General features: G+C 46.7%; 2 protein-coding genes across 2 annotated transcripts; both read right to left on the bottom strand.

The window, feature by feature from the left end:
* Window positions 1-3,557: 3,557 nt before the first annotated feature.
* On the bottom strand, window positions 3,558-5,380 carry LOC135593357 (probable E3 ubiquitin-protein ligase XERICO). Its single transcript, XM_065083334.1, has 2 exons — window positions 5,221-5,380; window positions 3,558-4,369 (listed from the first exon to the last, which is right to left on the bottom strand). Exons 1-2 carry the CDS (start codon window positions 5,342-5,344, stop codon window positions 3,798-3,800), a joined length of 696 nt encoding a protein of 231 aa, XP_064939406.1. The 5' UTR covers window positions 5,345-5,380; the 3' UTR covers window positions 3,558-3,797.
* Window positions 5,381-8,190: 2,810 nt separating this feature from the next.
* Window positions 8,191-11,637, bottom strand: LOC135593358 (wall-associated receptor kinase 2-like). Its single transcript, XM_065083335.1, has 3 exons — window positions 10,501-11,637; window positions 9,844-10,005; window positions 8,191-9,593 (listed from the first exon to the last, which is right to left on the bottom strand). The coding sequence occupies exons 1-3, from the start codon at window positions 11,348-11,350 to the stop codon at window positions 8,395-8,397; spliced, it is 2,211 nt and encodes a 736-aa protein (XP_064939407.1). The 5' UTR covers window positions 11,351-11,637; the 3' UTR covers window positions 8,191-8,394.
* Between the last annotated feature and the right edge of the window lie 1,573 nt (window positions 11,638-13,210).

The raw sequence follows: 13,210 nt of genomic DNA on the forward strand, positions 1-13,210 counted from the left end.
CACCTGCTGCATATCTTACTGCCATCGTAGTTAATCCTGCACACTTATCTCAACATATGGATTAGATAACCAAATGACAATTGACTTCATCATCAAAATCCGAGATTCAACACGCTCGCCGACTCTGCCCGGGTCATTCCAGATCGCTCTTGACAAGCGACACACCGGCATCGAAACCTGAGCACGAGCATAGTTACTCAGCCCGTAGGTCAGGCTCTTGCTCGGGTCACTCTAGATCGCTCTTGACAAGTGACTCGCTGGCTCCAAGGCCCGAGCCCGAGCATAGTCACTCGGTTCGCTCACCGACTCTGCTCGGGTCGCTCTAGGTTGCTCTCGACAGGTGACACGCCGGCACCGAAACCTGAGCAAGAGCATAGTCGCTCGGCCCACAAGTCAGGCTCTTGCCTGGGTCGCTCCAGATCGCTCTCGACAAGTGACCCGCCGACACCAAGGCCCGAGCCTGAGCATAGTCACTCGGTTCGCTCGTCGACTCTACCTGGGTCGCTCTAGGTCGCTCTCGACAGGCGACCCGTTGGCACCGAAACCTGAGCACGAGCGTAGTCGCACGGCCCGTAGGTCAAGCTCTTGCTCGGGTCGCTCTAGATCGCTCTCGATAGGCGACCCGCTAGCACCAAGGCCCAAGCCCGAGCATAGTCACTCGGTTCGCTCGCCGACTCTGCCCGGGTTGCTCCAAGTCACTCTCGATAGGCAACCCACCGGCACCAAAACCTGAGCACGAGCATAGTTGCTCGGCCCGCAAGTCAGGCTCTTGCCCGGGTCACTCCAGATCGCTCTCAACAAGCGACCCGCCGGCACCAAGGCCTGAGCCCGAGCATAGTCACTCGGTTCGCTCGCCGACTCTACCCGGGTCGCTCCAGGTCGCTCTCGACAAGCGACCCACCGGCACCGAAACCTAAGCACGAGCGTAGTCGCTCGGCCCGTAGGTCAGGCTCTTGCCCGGGTCGCTCCAAATCGCTCTCGACAAGCGACCCGTCGGCACCAAGGCCCGAGCCCGAGCATAGTCACTCGGTTCACTCACCGACTCTGCCCGGGTTGCTTTAGGTCGCTCTCGATAGGCGACCCGCCGGCACCGAAACCTGAGCACGAGCATAGTCGCTCGGCCCGCAGGTCAGGCTCTTATCCGGGTCGCTCCAGATCGCTATCGACAGGCGACCCGCCGACACCAAGGCCCGAGCCCGAGCATAGTCACTCGATTCGCTCGTCGACTCTGCCCGGGTCACTCCAGATCGCTCTCGACAAGCGACCTGTCGGCACCGAAACCTGAGCACGAGCGTAGTCTCTCGGCCCACAGGTCAGGCTCCTGCCCGGGTCGTTCTAGATCACTCTCGACAGGTGACTCGCCAGCACCGGAACCCGAGCACAAGCATAAACCACTTGACCCACAGGTCTGGATCTGATGCTTGAGCCGCATCTCGAGCGATCCAACGTCTGAGTCATACCTCATGGCTGATATGATGCTCGAGCCACATCTTGAGCGATCCAATGTCCGAGTCATACCTCACGGCCGATATGATACCCGAGCCGCATCTCGAGCGATCCAACATCCAATTCATACTTCACGATCGATCTGATGCCCGAGCCACATCTCGAATGACCCAACGCCCGAGTCATACCTCGCGGTCGATCTGATGCCCGAGCTGCATCTCGAAAGACCTGACGCCCGAGTCACACTTCGCGGCCGACCCGACGCCCCTCCCGATCCGACGCACGAATCGCTCCACGTTGATCCTAAACCAGGTCATTCGACCGATCAGGGCAACAGGTCCTGACTGCTCGACCAGTAGAGTTAACCCTGCCCAAGGCATGGGACGTTGCCCCTTTGATCGCCCCACGATGAGTCAATTATGTTTTTTCATCCTAAACAACCAACACCCCTCCAACTCAAGCATGCCACCTAGCCCGTTAAGGACCCCACGACACGCCTTGGAGGGGGGGGGGGGAGGGGAGAGGGAGGGGAGAAGTGATATGATATATTTTGGTAGTCTGAACACATCATAGCCGACACAGATGCTAAGTCAGAGCCCCACTCCACACGTCTCATCCCGAGATCTCATACCAAAAAGATATACCACACGTCCCGTCTCGGGAGCTCGAGGCGGTGTTGTTTGACGTCGCACTGCACGCCCTGGCATGGTGGCCAATCAGAAGGGTCGTCCCATCCCTCGGGGACCAACGGCGACGCCAAATTGATATGCCCTCAACCCTCTCGCCAAGGTATAAAACCCTTGGCCAGCCTCCGACCAGGAGGACAAAAAAAGGGAGGGAAAAGGCAATCTCATTCGTTACTAACTTGTTTGTCGGGGGGGGGGGGGGTGGGCTATGGTCGGGTACTACTCGGCCATGGCTATTTTTACAGGAGGACGACCACTCATCAAGAGTGAAGGTCTCGGCACGGAAGCATGATCCGCTCGGCACCAAGGAGTCACCGATCAGCCCCGATCCCGACCAATGCCAACCAGCACCTTTTCGTGAGAGCCCGGATACCTCATCATCCGAATTACTCTACAGAAAGCTTCTGACATCGACCCGTGGATCAGGCCATGTTAACTCACCTGACGTATTTGTTCACTAACATTACTGATTGTATTCTTTGTATATAAATACAATTACGAGCATGCTTTCTTTCAAATGACGTATTCGGTATTATGTGAAGTATACAGAAAGGAAAGTACAGGATGACAAAAAAAAAGATTATTATTGTGAAATGCTTTTTGTTTTTCTTTTCCCGAAAAAAGTCTCTGATGTGACAGTGCAACCACTAATTTATGATAGATACCTCCGACGAACGCTGGCAACAGTGTTTTCCTGAGCTGCTGCGGATGAACTGTTCTGTGTCCTGTCGGGGGTTCCTGTGTTCATTCTGCTCGTGCACCCTCGTTTCAGATGATGACCAGTTTACATAGTAAACCATTCTTCGAACTGCTTATTAATCAGAACCCCTCACATAATTTCAAATAATGTTTCCTTGAAAGATCTTGATAAATGATAGACGAAGGTTCAGATCGTAGTAAACGTCATGCAATAAATACATGAACATATCAATCTTGGCTTAGCTATCTTGACTTGGCATTAGGATGAGGACTCACCCCATGAAATTGTTCTCTGTATTTGATATTTTAAAAAATAGAAATCCAAAAAATGATTGTCCGAGAAAATGTTTTTATATTTTTATTATTTTAAAAATCATAAATATATCCTCCAAAAATTACTATGTATTTTTTCCTCAATCCACAACTTGTTTCCTTGTCAACTATTTAAAGTATTTTATAAATTTTTTATCAAAAAAATATAATATTAAATATTTTAAAAATACTATACCATGATTTTGAACTAATTTTATAATTTTTTTTAAAAGTTAAAAATCAACCCCCAAAACACTATAACAATTGATTAAAAAACATTTTAGATTTAATAAAATAAAAAATATTTTTAGAACATTAAAAATATTCAAAAAAAAAAGTTTTTCTAACAATCGTCCAAATAAAAATAAAAATAAAAATAATCAATTTTGTTATGTTTTTTAATAATTCTCCTAATTTAAAAGCTCAGTTGGTACTTGGTCGTGAAAATAAAATTTACATCAAACAGTGGCTGTACACACAGCACCATTTCAATATTTATAAGGAAGAAAAATGAAAAAAAAAACGAAAAAAAAAAAAAGATAAAAGAACTCTCCGTTGTCACCACACCAATCATCATCAGCAGCATGATCGATCATCCAAGTGTAGCTAGCGACACCCACGCCTTCTGTGGCATTCACGGCCAAGCCCTACGACCTAAAACCACGGCCAAGAGAAAGTGGAGACGGAGGAGGAGAGGGTGGGCTCCTCGCCCGGGAGGACGTGCGTCCTACATAATGGACACGTGGCGTGGTGGTAGTCGAGCCACGTTTCCAGGCAGGCCTTGTGGAAGAGGTGCCCGCAGGGGAGCCGATTCACCATGGACTCCGGCTCGAACCGGGCGAGGCAGACCCGGCAGTCCGCCGGGCGCTCAGCCGGCGCCCGCCTTCGCCCCAGCGCTGAGCCGAACCGCACGGGCCTCGACCGGCTGCGGAATTGATCGATGAGGGTGGGCTCAGCGGTCCCGCCCCCAGCCGGCTCCGCCTGCGGCGGTGGCGGTGGCGGCGGCGCGCGGAAGCGGAGGAGGTGGAGGGTGGAGCGGAGTAGCTCCTTCAGGATGGCGACCGTGAAGGCGGTGTTGACGAGCACCAGGGTGAGCACGCTCTCCGATGGCGTCGGCAGACTCGAGAGCCCCATGGACGTCGGGTTGGGAGATGAGGCGGTCGAGATTCGTCCTATGGAAGCTTTTGACTCAAAAAGAGACGGGCTTCGGATCCGCTGGCTTCGATCTGTGAGATCAGCAGGGAAGAAAAAGAAAAACCCCAGATTCAGATTTACTTGATGAGAAGCATTTGATTTTGTATCAAAAGATGAGATTTTTAACAGAGATCAAGAAAAATGCACGGCCTTCAAAATCCCACATATTTCCTATGAAATCAGCCAACAACGATGGATGAACATGCATAGAAATTTGGTTCTAACGTGAAATGCTGAAAAAAGAGGGATTTTTCGTTCAATTTACCATTACCTCAACCAAATTAAACCACTAAAGGTGGAGATCGGCGCCGAAAGCTAATCATACAGATCAAAATGGCACCGAAGATGCCGGAATGTTGGATGTAATTTTCATATGCTAAATAAAAGAAGAGGAAATAAAAAAAAATTGCGATCTGATTCGATGATCGGAAACAGGGAATCTAAGATATGACCAAAGATTCTACTTGTGACGATAAATGCAAATAAAAAAGGGCCAAGTACCGGTGAGAAAAATCAAATTTTTAGCTTTAACTCCTTCAAAATTTCGGTCCTGCCGAAAAAATGTAAAAGGAAAATTAAGAAAAAAAGCAAAGCTCGACTCTGATAGCTAATGGGGAAGGAAGATTTTGTTGCGAGAATGGATCAAGAAAAAGTAGAGAGATAACGAAGACCAAAAACGATCGAAGCTATCAACCCAGAAAGAAACCAGATCGAACGAATACCGTACACACAACAAAGGCCGAACTTTTGCACACAAGCAAAGCAAGCTTTCCAAACGAAAAAAGATCCAATCTTTGAGCTCCAAAACACCCGACGGGCTAACTGCAAGGATCAAGAGACAAAAGAGAGAAGAGATCCGAAGCACCCATTCTCGACAACTTACGCTTCTCTTCCTTCTCCACACCAGGCCTCTGTCTCGGGTACGCAACGCAAATTGGTGGCGCATCGTGGAGAGCCACCGATGGATTTATCAATGCTTCTCGAGGGGAAGGTGCTCTTACCGCCATACTTTTTTATCCACCCATTTTTTTGCTGATGCTTCTGGAACTCGACAGCAGCTTAGCCACTGGGTGCTGACTTAAAGTTACCTCCGGTTCGTTTCACTCGGTCTCGTCATCTTCTTCTTTTCCCACTTCTACCAGCAGAGAGATAATATTAATAATACGATACTTGGGACTTATTTAATTACTAAGATTTAGATAATGATGCAGTGTGGTCATGACATGAGATTTTTAATTCCGCCGTCCAACATACGAATTAATTAATTAGATGAGCAGACAGGCAGTGTAGCTTCCAGATTCATTAAATTCCACCTCGATTTTAAGGAATTATTGATGCACATGGAGATCGCTAGTCTACTCAATCGGCGCCAACTTAATGAATCCTATAATTTTAATTCCTTTGACACATAGAAAATGAATATTTTTTTAGGGTTTGTTCTCAATTTACTGAATTTTATTCTCATGACCGACAATATTTATTGTCCATCCAAATCACGATGTCGTTCCATCGATGAACCCACCCTTAAGCACTCCAATTATAGTAGGATCAAGATTAAAAAAAATATGAACTTGGAGATCCTCACTATCTCCCAAAAATCCATCTTTTATTGGGATTCACATGTACAATTGATTCCTGGCTTTTAATCATGCATGCATGCATGCATGCAGATGCTACAACACATGGCAAGGCATCTTTGCATGTGAATTTTCCGGCACAAATGCTAAATTTCCTTCGTCGTTTATTTCTGAGCTCATCATGCCTTGGCATCGAATCACAAGGGCTTCACTTGGAAGACACATGTCAACCTATCAATTCCCACCGTGCTATGCTGTCTTCCAACGCTTGAGATCAATCATAGTCACCATGTTGCATGCTCTCTACGTGGCTGGACGCAGAGGGGGTGCAACCCACTTGTTCTTCCCAGTTTAGCGACACATGTCTCTCCTCCCATCACGTCAAATTCACCTTCTTTTACTTCCCACCGAAACCTTATTTTACGTGTCCTTGTTTCACCCACGCAGCCAGAAGCTGATAAGATTCACCACAAATCTCCTCCGAGGTTGGAGATCCTCAGCGTGGGATTCCCTTTCGAGTGATGACAAAAGGAGAGACGTGACATGCAATTAACTCGACGAGCTCCTCTCGGTAGGTGCAATTGCACATCTTCCAATCCTTACTTGGTACGATGCTGACTCGCTATTTTTTGTATCATGGACACACACACCCATCCGGTCAATCCTGATCAGCTTTGCGATAAGATTAACGCGAATGCTTCCCCCGAGGTGGAACTGTAATTTGGGAGTCGGAAAAGTGTCTTACGATTCAAGATGTGAACATTTAGTCGAGCAGTGGTTAATCACAAAGTTGCATCAACTTGGTTGGGTAACCATTCATCACACCAACCTTCCCCCCCACATTGTTGACTTGCAGCCCTCTCTTTCTCCTGATGTGTAAATGCCAACCCACACAAGGAATAAAAATGACATACAGCAAGATCAAGTTGCAAGAAAAGAAGCAGCCATTTGGCACTTCCACTTGCCGCACCCATCCACTTGAAAGGCATTTGGACCACTTGATGGCTGTAGAATATGTAGGATATCCAATATTCTTGTCGGTCCACAACTCAAACGAGACAAATCGGTGCACTTAAGAAAGCATTTGTGTTCTTTGGATTCCATTTCGTAGGACTAGGGATTTCCCAGCGCATATATATATATATACTAACTTGTCTTTATATATATATATATATATATATATATATATATATATATATATATATATATATATATATATATATATATATATATATATATATATATATGCACACAGTTTACTTGTATATTTGGTCTCATTCAAGGAAGTCGCATGAAAAGGAATAAATACATGGTGTGTGGGTGGCACAATTCTTACAAGTTACCTGTGAATGGGGATGAGATGCATTGCACCTGCAAACGGATGAAACTTTTCGGGAGCCCGCCGACACGTGATCGTCACATGGATATGCCACCTCGCAGGTGGGGGCGTGTCACGTGCTGCCGCCTTCCCCAGTTTTGTCCTGCCTCAGGGAGCGGAACATTCGCATGATGGTAGAACGATGCTTTCTCCTACGTCGTTTTGTGGCGTACCCACGTGGCAGCAGCGGCGCCACGTGGCCATGTCAGTCATTATCCATCTCCCGATAATATTGTTTCGTCTTTTGAATTCGATTTTACATATTTAATCCTTTCAAAGCTTTCGAGTAGCTAATAATTCATTCAACTCAAATTAAAATATTACTAATCATGATTTTTTTTATTTAATTTAATTTTTTTAAAATTTTAGATATCTAAGATATTCTTTAATATTTTCATAAGTTATTTAATCTTTCATGTTTTCTTATAATATTTGAATAAAATTAAATTAATTTAAATTTTAATATCATTAAATTAATAAGTAATTACCACGGTTCCAAAACTTATGGTCTTGAATTAGACCTTACCATGGTTACATATTATGTGAAAAATTAAAATCAAAACAATTGTGATTTTGATTTTGATTAGATTAATTTTGATTTGGGTCTTATTCAAGCCAAATCATAATTAGGTTTAACTCTCGGATATTAACTACAATAAGTAGTCTTATTGTAAAGATTTTTATCCTTTACTATTAAAGTCCATCGAATCCCGCCTTCATCTTTTGCATATATATATATATATATATATATATATATATATATATATATAGAGAGAGAGAGAGAGAGAGAGAGAGAGAGAGAGAGAGACAGAGAGAGAGAGAGAGAGACCCTAATTCCTCATATACCAGCAACACATGTTCCATTAGGGATCAGGAGAAGAAACCAATCACATGTTCATTGGACAAAAAGGACATGATATATAATTGATAGGATGCTCTTGATCGGCAGCAATATCTCAGCCTTTCAGTAGAAAGCAGATTTAGAGTTTCATAAACAACTCACAAATGATGACAGTGCTACTATATAATTACATGTAGTGTCTATACACTACTTGTTTAACGTGTTCGTCGATGCAGATACGGAGCATCTCAACTGATATCATCATCTCATGATGTTTAATGGCACCATGGCACTGTAGGAAGAATCGCATTCGCTGAGTGTGCCACTGGCGCTGCAGAGTAGTGTTGGCTGAGCCAGCAAAGGCCGACCCAACAAAGGTTCAAAGGCCTCGTTGCTCTCCTTCACCCATGGGTGCTTTTGGAACGTTCTGATGCCATCGAGCACCATGGCTACCTCCTTCATGGTTGGCCTCTCCTCCCCCCTCAGCAGCAGGCATCTCTTGGCAAGCTCAGCTACCGCCACCAGCTTCTCCATGCTTCCCTCCTGCACCACACGATTCTCCAGAATCTCCATAAGCCTATTCTCATTCATGCAGACAACAAAGTAGCTCGCGAGATTGCCATTCCCCTGCGCCGACCTTGTCCCCGTGATGGCTCTCTCTCCCGTCAACAACTCTACAAGAACAACTCCGAAGCTGTAAACGTCGCTCTTGTCTGTGAACTGCCCGGTGTGGAAGTATTCGGGGTCCAAGTACCCAAACGTTCCCCTCACCAACGAGCTAAGGCAGCTTCGATCGAACGGCACCAACCTGGAAGTGCCGAAATCTGATACTTTAGCGGTGTAATTCTCGTCCAGGAGTATGTTGGAAGACTTGACGTCTCTGTGAATGATCGGTGTGACAGCCGATGAGTGAAGGTAGGCCAATGCTTCAGCGGATTCTGCGGCGATCCTTAGCCGGCTATCCAGCGACAACGATGCTGTGTGACCTTCGTCATGGAGGTGCTGCGACAGGGTTCCGTTTGACATGAACTCGTAGACCAGCAATGGCACTTCCGTCTCGAGGCAGCAACCCAAGAGCGTCACCACGTTCCTGTGGATTATGTTGGAAAGAACGACGACTTCGTTTATGAACTGCTCGATTTGACCTTCGTCGGAGATCTTGGATCGCTTGATGGCCACTACCCTGTGATCCAACAGGACTCCTTTATACACCGTGCCGAAACCCCCCTTGCCGATTATACGACTCTCATCGTAGTTATCGGTTGCCCTTTGAAGCTCCTCTGATGTGAATATTCTTAATGCGTTCGCTGCTCCTCCCAGTGGAGTGATTTGTTGTCGGAGCAGAAGGCCACCATTCTGTTCGAAGAACTTCTCCCTGAGCTTGAGCAGCCTCCTTTTCCTTGTAATCCAATATAGCCATGAAATGCTAGCAACTACGAAGAGGATGCAGAAGCCCAGACCTGAAACATGGTTGGATTAGCACCCAATTAGTGAGGCGACTCATGTATGTATAGCCATGATCGAAGAGGTGCCATATTTTGATGTTCAACACTTTGCATGAGCAAAAAAATCTCAACATAAGCTCTTCTATCTTAGCAAAAAGTGGTAATAATAGCACTCCAGTGAAAGCAATTTCGAGGAAAAACTTGACCTACTACTGTAACAGGAATTGAACAGGCAACCAAGCTAATTTGCCCAGTTAGGAAGTACCTAAGCCCATCTGAAGATAAGGCAATTTAGAGCTGCATCCGGTTCCATCTTTTCGACCATCCCCCTTCATTCCCTTCTGGCAAATACAGGAATAACTTCCTTGAGTATTTTGACACTGATGAAGGCACTGATTCTTAGCTTCATCCTCGCATTCATTAACGTCTGTCGAGATCAAAAGAACGATGACATGTTTACATGAATAATGGCAGAACAGATAAAACAAGGATCGGAGTTCAGTAATTCGTAAAGAACAACATGTGAGAAAAACATTTCTATGCAGAGTAGCCTGATGACAGAAAGGTGCATAGCAATCATTTGAACTTAATACTGCTTAAATCCAACAGTGGTCAAACTGACTTAGTAATGATTGAATTGGTCTCAATTCTATTTGTAGAACTGTAATTGGATTTGGAGGATAGGCTTGCACAAGTAGTTGGGTTGGTAGAGTTTAGACTGCGTCAAACTTGTTAGACTCAGATAACTAGATTCTCGAGCGATCTGCACTTTCAGTTTACTTTGGTCATTTTCAAAAGATGATCAGGTCAAATAATGCTTTTCCTTGTTTCTTAGAGGGTGAAAATTAAGTAGCTCTTGTTCATCCCACGAAAAAGGAAATTAATGAGAGAAGTCGCTCCTAAATAAACTTAGAGGGTGTACCTTTGCATCCACCTTCGAGGTAGGGGTTCCCTTCGTAGCCTCGAGAGCAATTGCAGCGGTACCCCTGGCCATTGGTGGAGTCGTAGCACTCGCTTTGCTCGGCGACACAAGCAAAATCCTTGTCGGTTCGAGCTTCTTCGCATGTCTTGTTTCCGATGGCCCATTCCAGCGTCACCGGCAGTGTCTCGACTTTGTCATAGCTGAAGAACAAGGACGCATTGAACTTGAACGATCGGTCTGCCAAAAAGGCGTAGCTGCAGGGACTGAAGCTCCAACAACCGCTATGGTTGTAGTAACTCCATAGCCATATCTCAAAGGCCCTGAGCCCCTTGGGCACGCTCGTCTCGCAGCAGCCGATGCCGGAGCAGGTCCCGTTGATCACGTAGCTCATGTTAGTGCACAAGGAGGCACATCCAGTCGAGAATTTTTTGTCAACATCGACAACGTAGGCTTGAGTGTCACACCCGATGCCGACGAACTTGTTCCTGGCATCCGAGAACTTGTATGGCCTCTGGCTCAGGTCAATCGATGGTTGATTTCTCCGGTTTCTCACGCCGTTCTGGTCGTAACAATCATAAGCGATGAAATGGTTGATCTGCATGAGGCCGTCAACGCTTATGCTCAGTGCCTCGACGTTGCCGTTGCCGGGAAATAGTTTGGGAGGCTCGAATGAGGAGTTGCAAGTGACATCGAATCCTTCTAGGAAGCAGCCGTCGTCCATGCCGAAAGGGTAGGGCACTTCAACGTCTCCGCACCGCTCTCGGCATCCTTCCCGCGCTATGCGAGCGGTAGATGCTGAAGCTTGCCATAGAAGTTGAAGCAGCAGCAGCATCTGCCACACCGTCGTCATCCTCGAGCTCGCTTCCACTTACCTTCTTCCTCTCAGCAAATGCGCAGCCACCTAAAAGAGGTGCGGGGGAGCGAACGATCAAGGTTGGTGGCGGAAGACTTCGGAACGAGTCCGTCAACCTCTGGCAGCGAGCATTGAGTCAGTCGACCTCTGGCAGCGAGTGCGTAAGAAGACTTACTTCCGACGATTAATATCGACATGTTCTGTCGCGTAGGAAGTGGGTCATGCAGATAAAAAAATCGATAGAGTCGTTTATGATCGCGATAAGACAGTTTGTTTCACCCACAGACATCTGAACAAAGCATGCTGCTTCTGGAAGAATCGATCAACTCACAACTATTGTAATGCTTATTTTAATGGTTCTTGAAATAATATAATACATTCATATGCATTATGAACCCAAGTCGGTCGTCCATCGCAGCTCATAGTCAACGCATCTAAGATTAGCTAGATTGGAAATTTTGAATGCGTACCTCCCAACATCAAAATATTGATTTTACATGCATTTTGCTGCAAGACTGCTGATGCTACCAGATATACTGTTACGTTTCATTGTATGTCTTACGTGACACAGCATTTTTATCCTTTGTTGAGCTTTAAAAATAGGGAAAAAAAATTCTTAATACACACCATTGAGAACTGCCATAATGCCTGCCATATTTGCCACCATATTTTATAAGCAATAACAGAAACTAAATAAACTCAGTGTTTACAGAAGAATGAGTTCAACCACACAATATTTCAATAATGTTTGAACCGTAGCATCCAAGACATCAGCCGTATGAAAGAATAGCTTTAATTGGATATGTACAAGTTGTTGGTGAACAAATGTGCTATGACTATGAGTCAGCACGGCTTGGTCCACGAGTCGATGTCGGGAGTCTTTTGTCGGCTGAGCTGGATGCCGAGGTAGGCCGAGCCCTCACGACGGGGTGTTGATCAGCGTTTCTCGGTCCGGGCATCGTCTGTGTTGAGCAGCGTCTCTATGTCTCCAGGCTGGTTGGCAGCTCACCTTCATACGCTGGATGGCAATTCTCAGGATGAGACGCTCGTAGTTTGAGGGTGGTCGCTTTCCTGCAAAAATGACCTTCGTCGGGTGATTCCCGACTTTGGCCCCTCCGACGAGCAAGTCAGTAGTTGTTTTTCTCTTCTTTTTTCCTCCTCCTAGTCGGATGCTGACCGGGGGCTTTTATACTACTGTACGAGGGTCGGTCGTACGTGGGTTTGGCGTGGCGACCGATCCTCGAGGGATAAGATGACACTTTTGTGCGGCTACCGTCCCGGGGCGCACGGAACGGCGCCAGACGACGCCGTCTCGAGCTTCCGGGACGGGACATACCAAACAACGCTTTGGTACGGGTTCTGACTTGGCACGTGGGGGTGCTCCCCTTGCTGACTCGGCTGTAGCGCTGCGTGACATCGGTCGTGACGTATCTTGGACCCAAAATATATCTTATCACTTCTCCTCCTCCCACCCCCCCCCCATCAAGGCGTGTCATGGGGTCCCTGAGGAGGCGAGAGGCATGCTTTGGTTGGAATGCTACGGAGGTATTGGTCGCTTATGAGGGAAAGTTGGATTGGCCCGTCGTGAGACAGTTTGGAGGGGCGGCGTCTCGTGCCTCAGGAGAGGTTGGCTCCATTGGTCAGGCGACCGAGACCAGGTGAGACGAGACCGACATGTCGTAAGTCGGATAACCGATTTGGCGCGGCTCGGAGTTAGGGCCGGTGAGTCACGAGTCGGAGATCAAGCTGGAGTGACTCGGTAAGAGATCTAACAAGTCGTAAGTCGGAGATCGAGCTGGAGCGACTCGGTTAGAGATTTGACGAGTCACAAGTCGGAGATCGAACTAGAGTGACTCA

This window comes from Musa acuminata, chromosome BXJ1-9, assembly GCF_036884655.1.
Source record: "Musa acuminata AAA Group cultivar baxijiao chromosome BXJ1-9, Cavendish_Baxijiao_AAA, whole genome shotgun sequence".
Taxonomy (NCBI): Eukaryota; Viridiplantae; Streptophyta; class Magnoliopsida; order Zingiberales; family Musaceae; genus Musa; species Musa acuminata.

Coding starts and splice junctions, on each gene's coding strand:
- LOC135593357 (XM_065083334.1), bottom strand. CDS start 5,344: ATGGCGGTAAGAGCACCTTCCCCTCGAGAAGCATTGATAAATCCATCG. Junction 4,370..5,220: donor TGTGGAGAAGGAAGAGAAGC/GTAAGTTGTCGA, acceptor CTGATCTCACAG/ATCGAAGCCAGCGGATCCGA.
- LOC135593358 (XM_065083335.1), bottom strand. CDS start 11,350: ATGACGACGGTGTGGCAGATGCTGCTGCTGCTTCAACTTCTATGGCAA. Junction 10,006..10,500: donor CCTCGAAGGTGGATGCAAAG/GTACACCCTCTA, acceptor TGATCTCGACAG/ACGTTAATGAATGCGAGGAT. Junction 9,594..9,843: donor TTATCTTCAGATGGGCTTAG/GTACTTCCTAAC, acceptor ACCATGTTTCAG/GTCTGGGCTTCTGCATCCTC.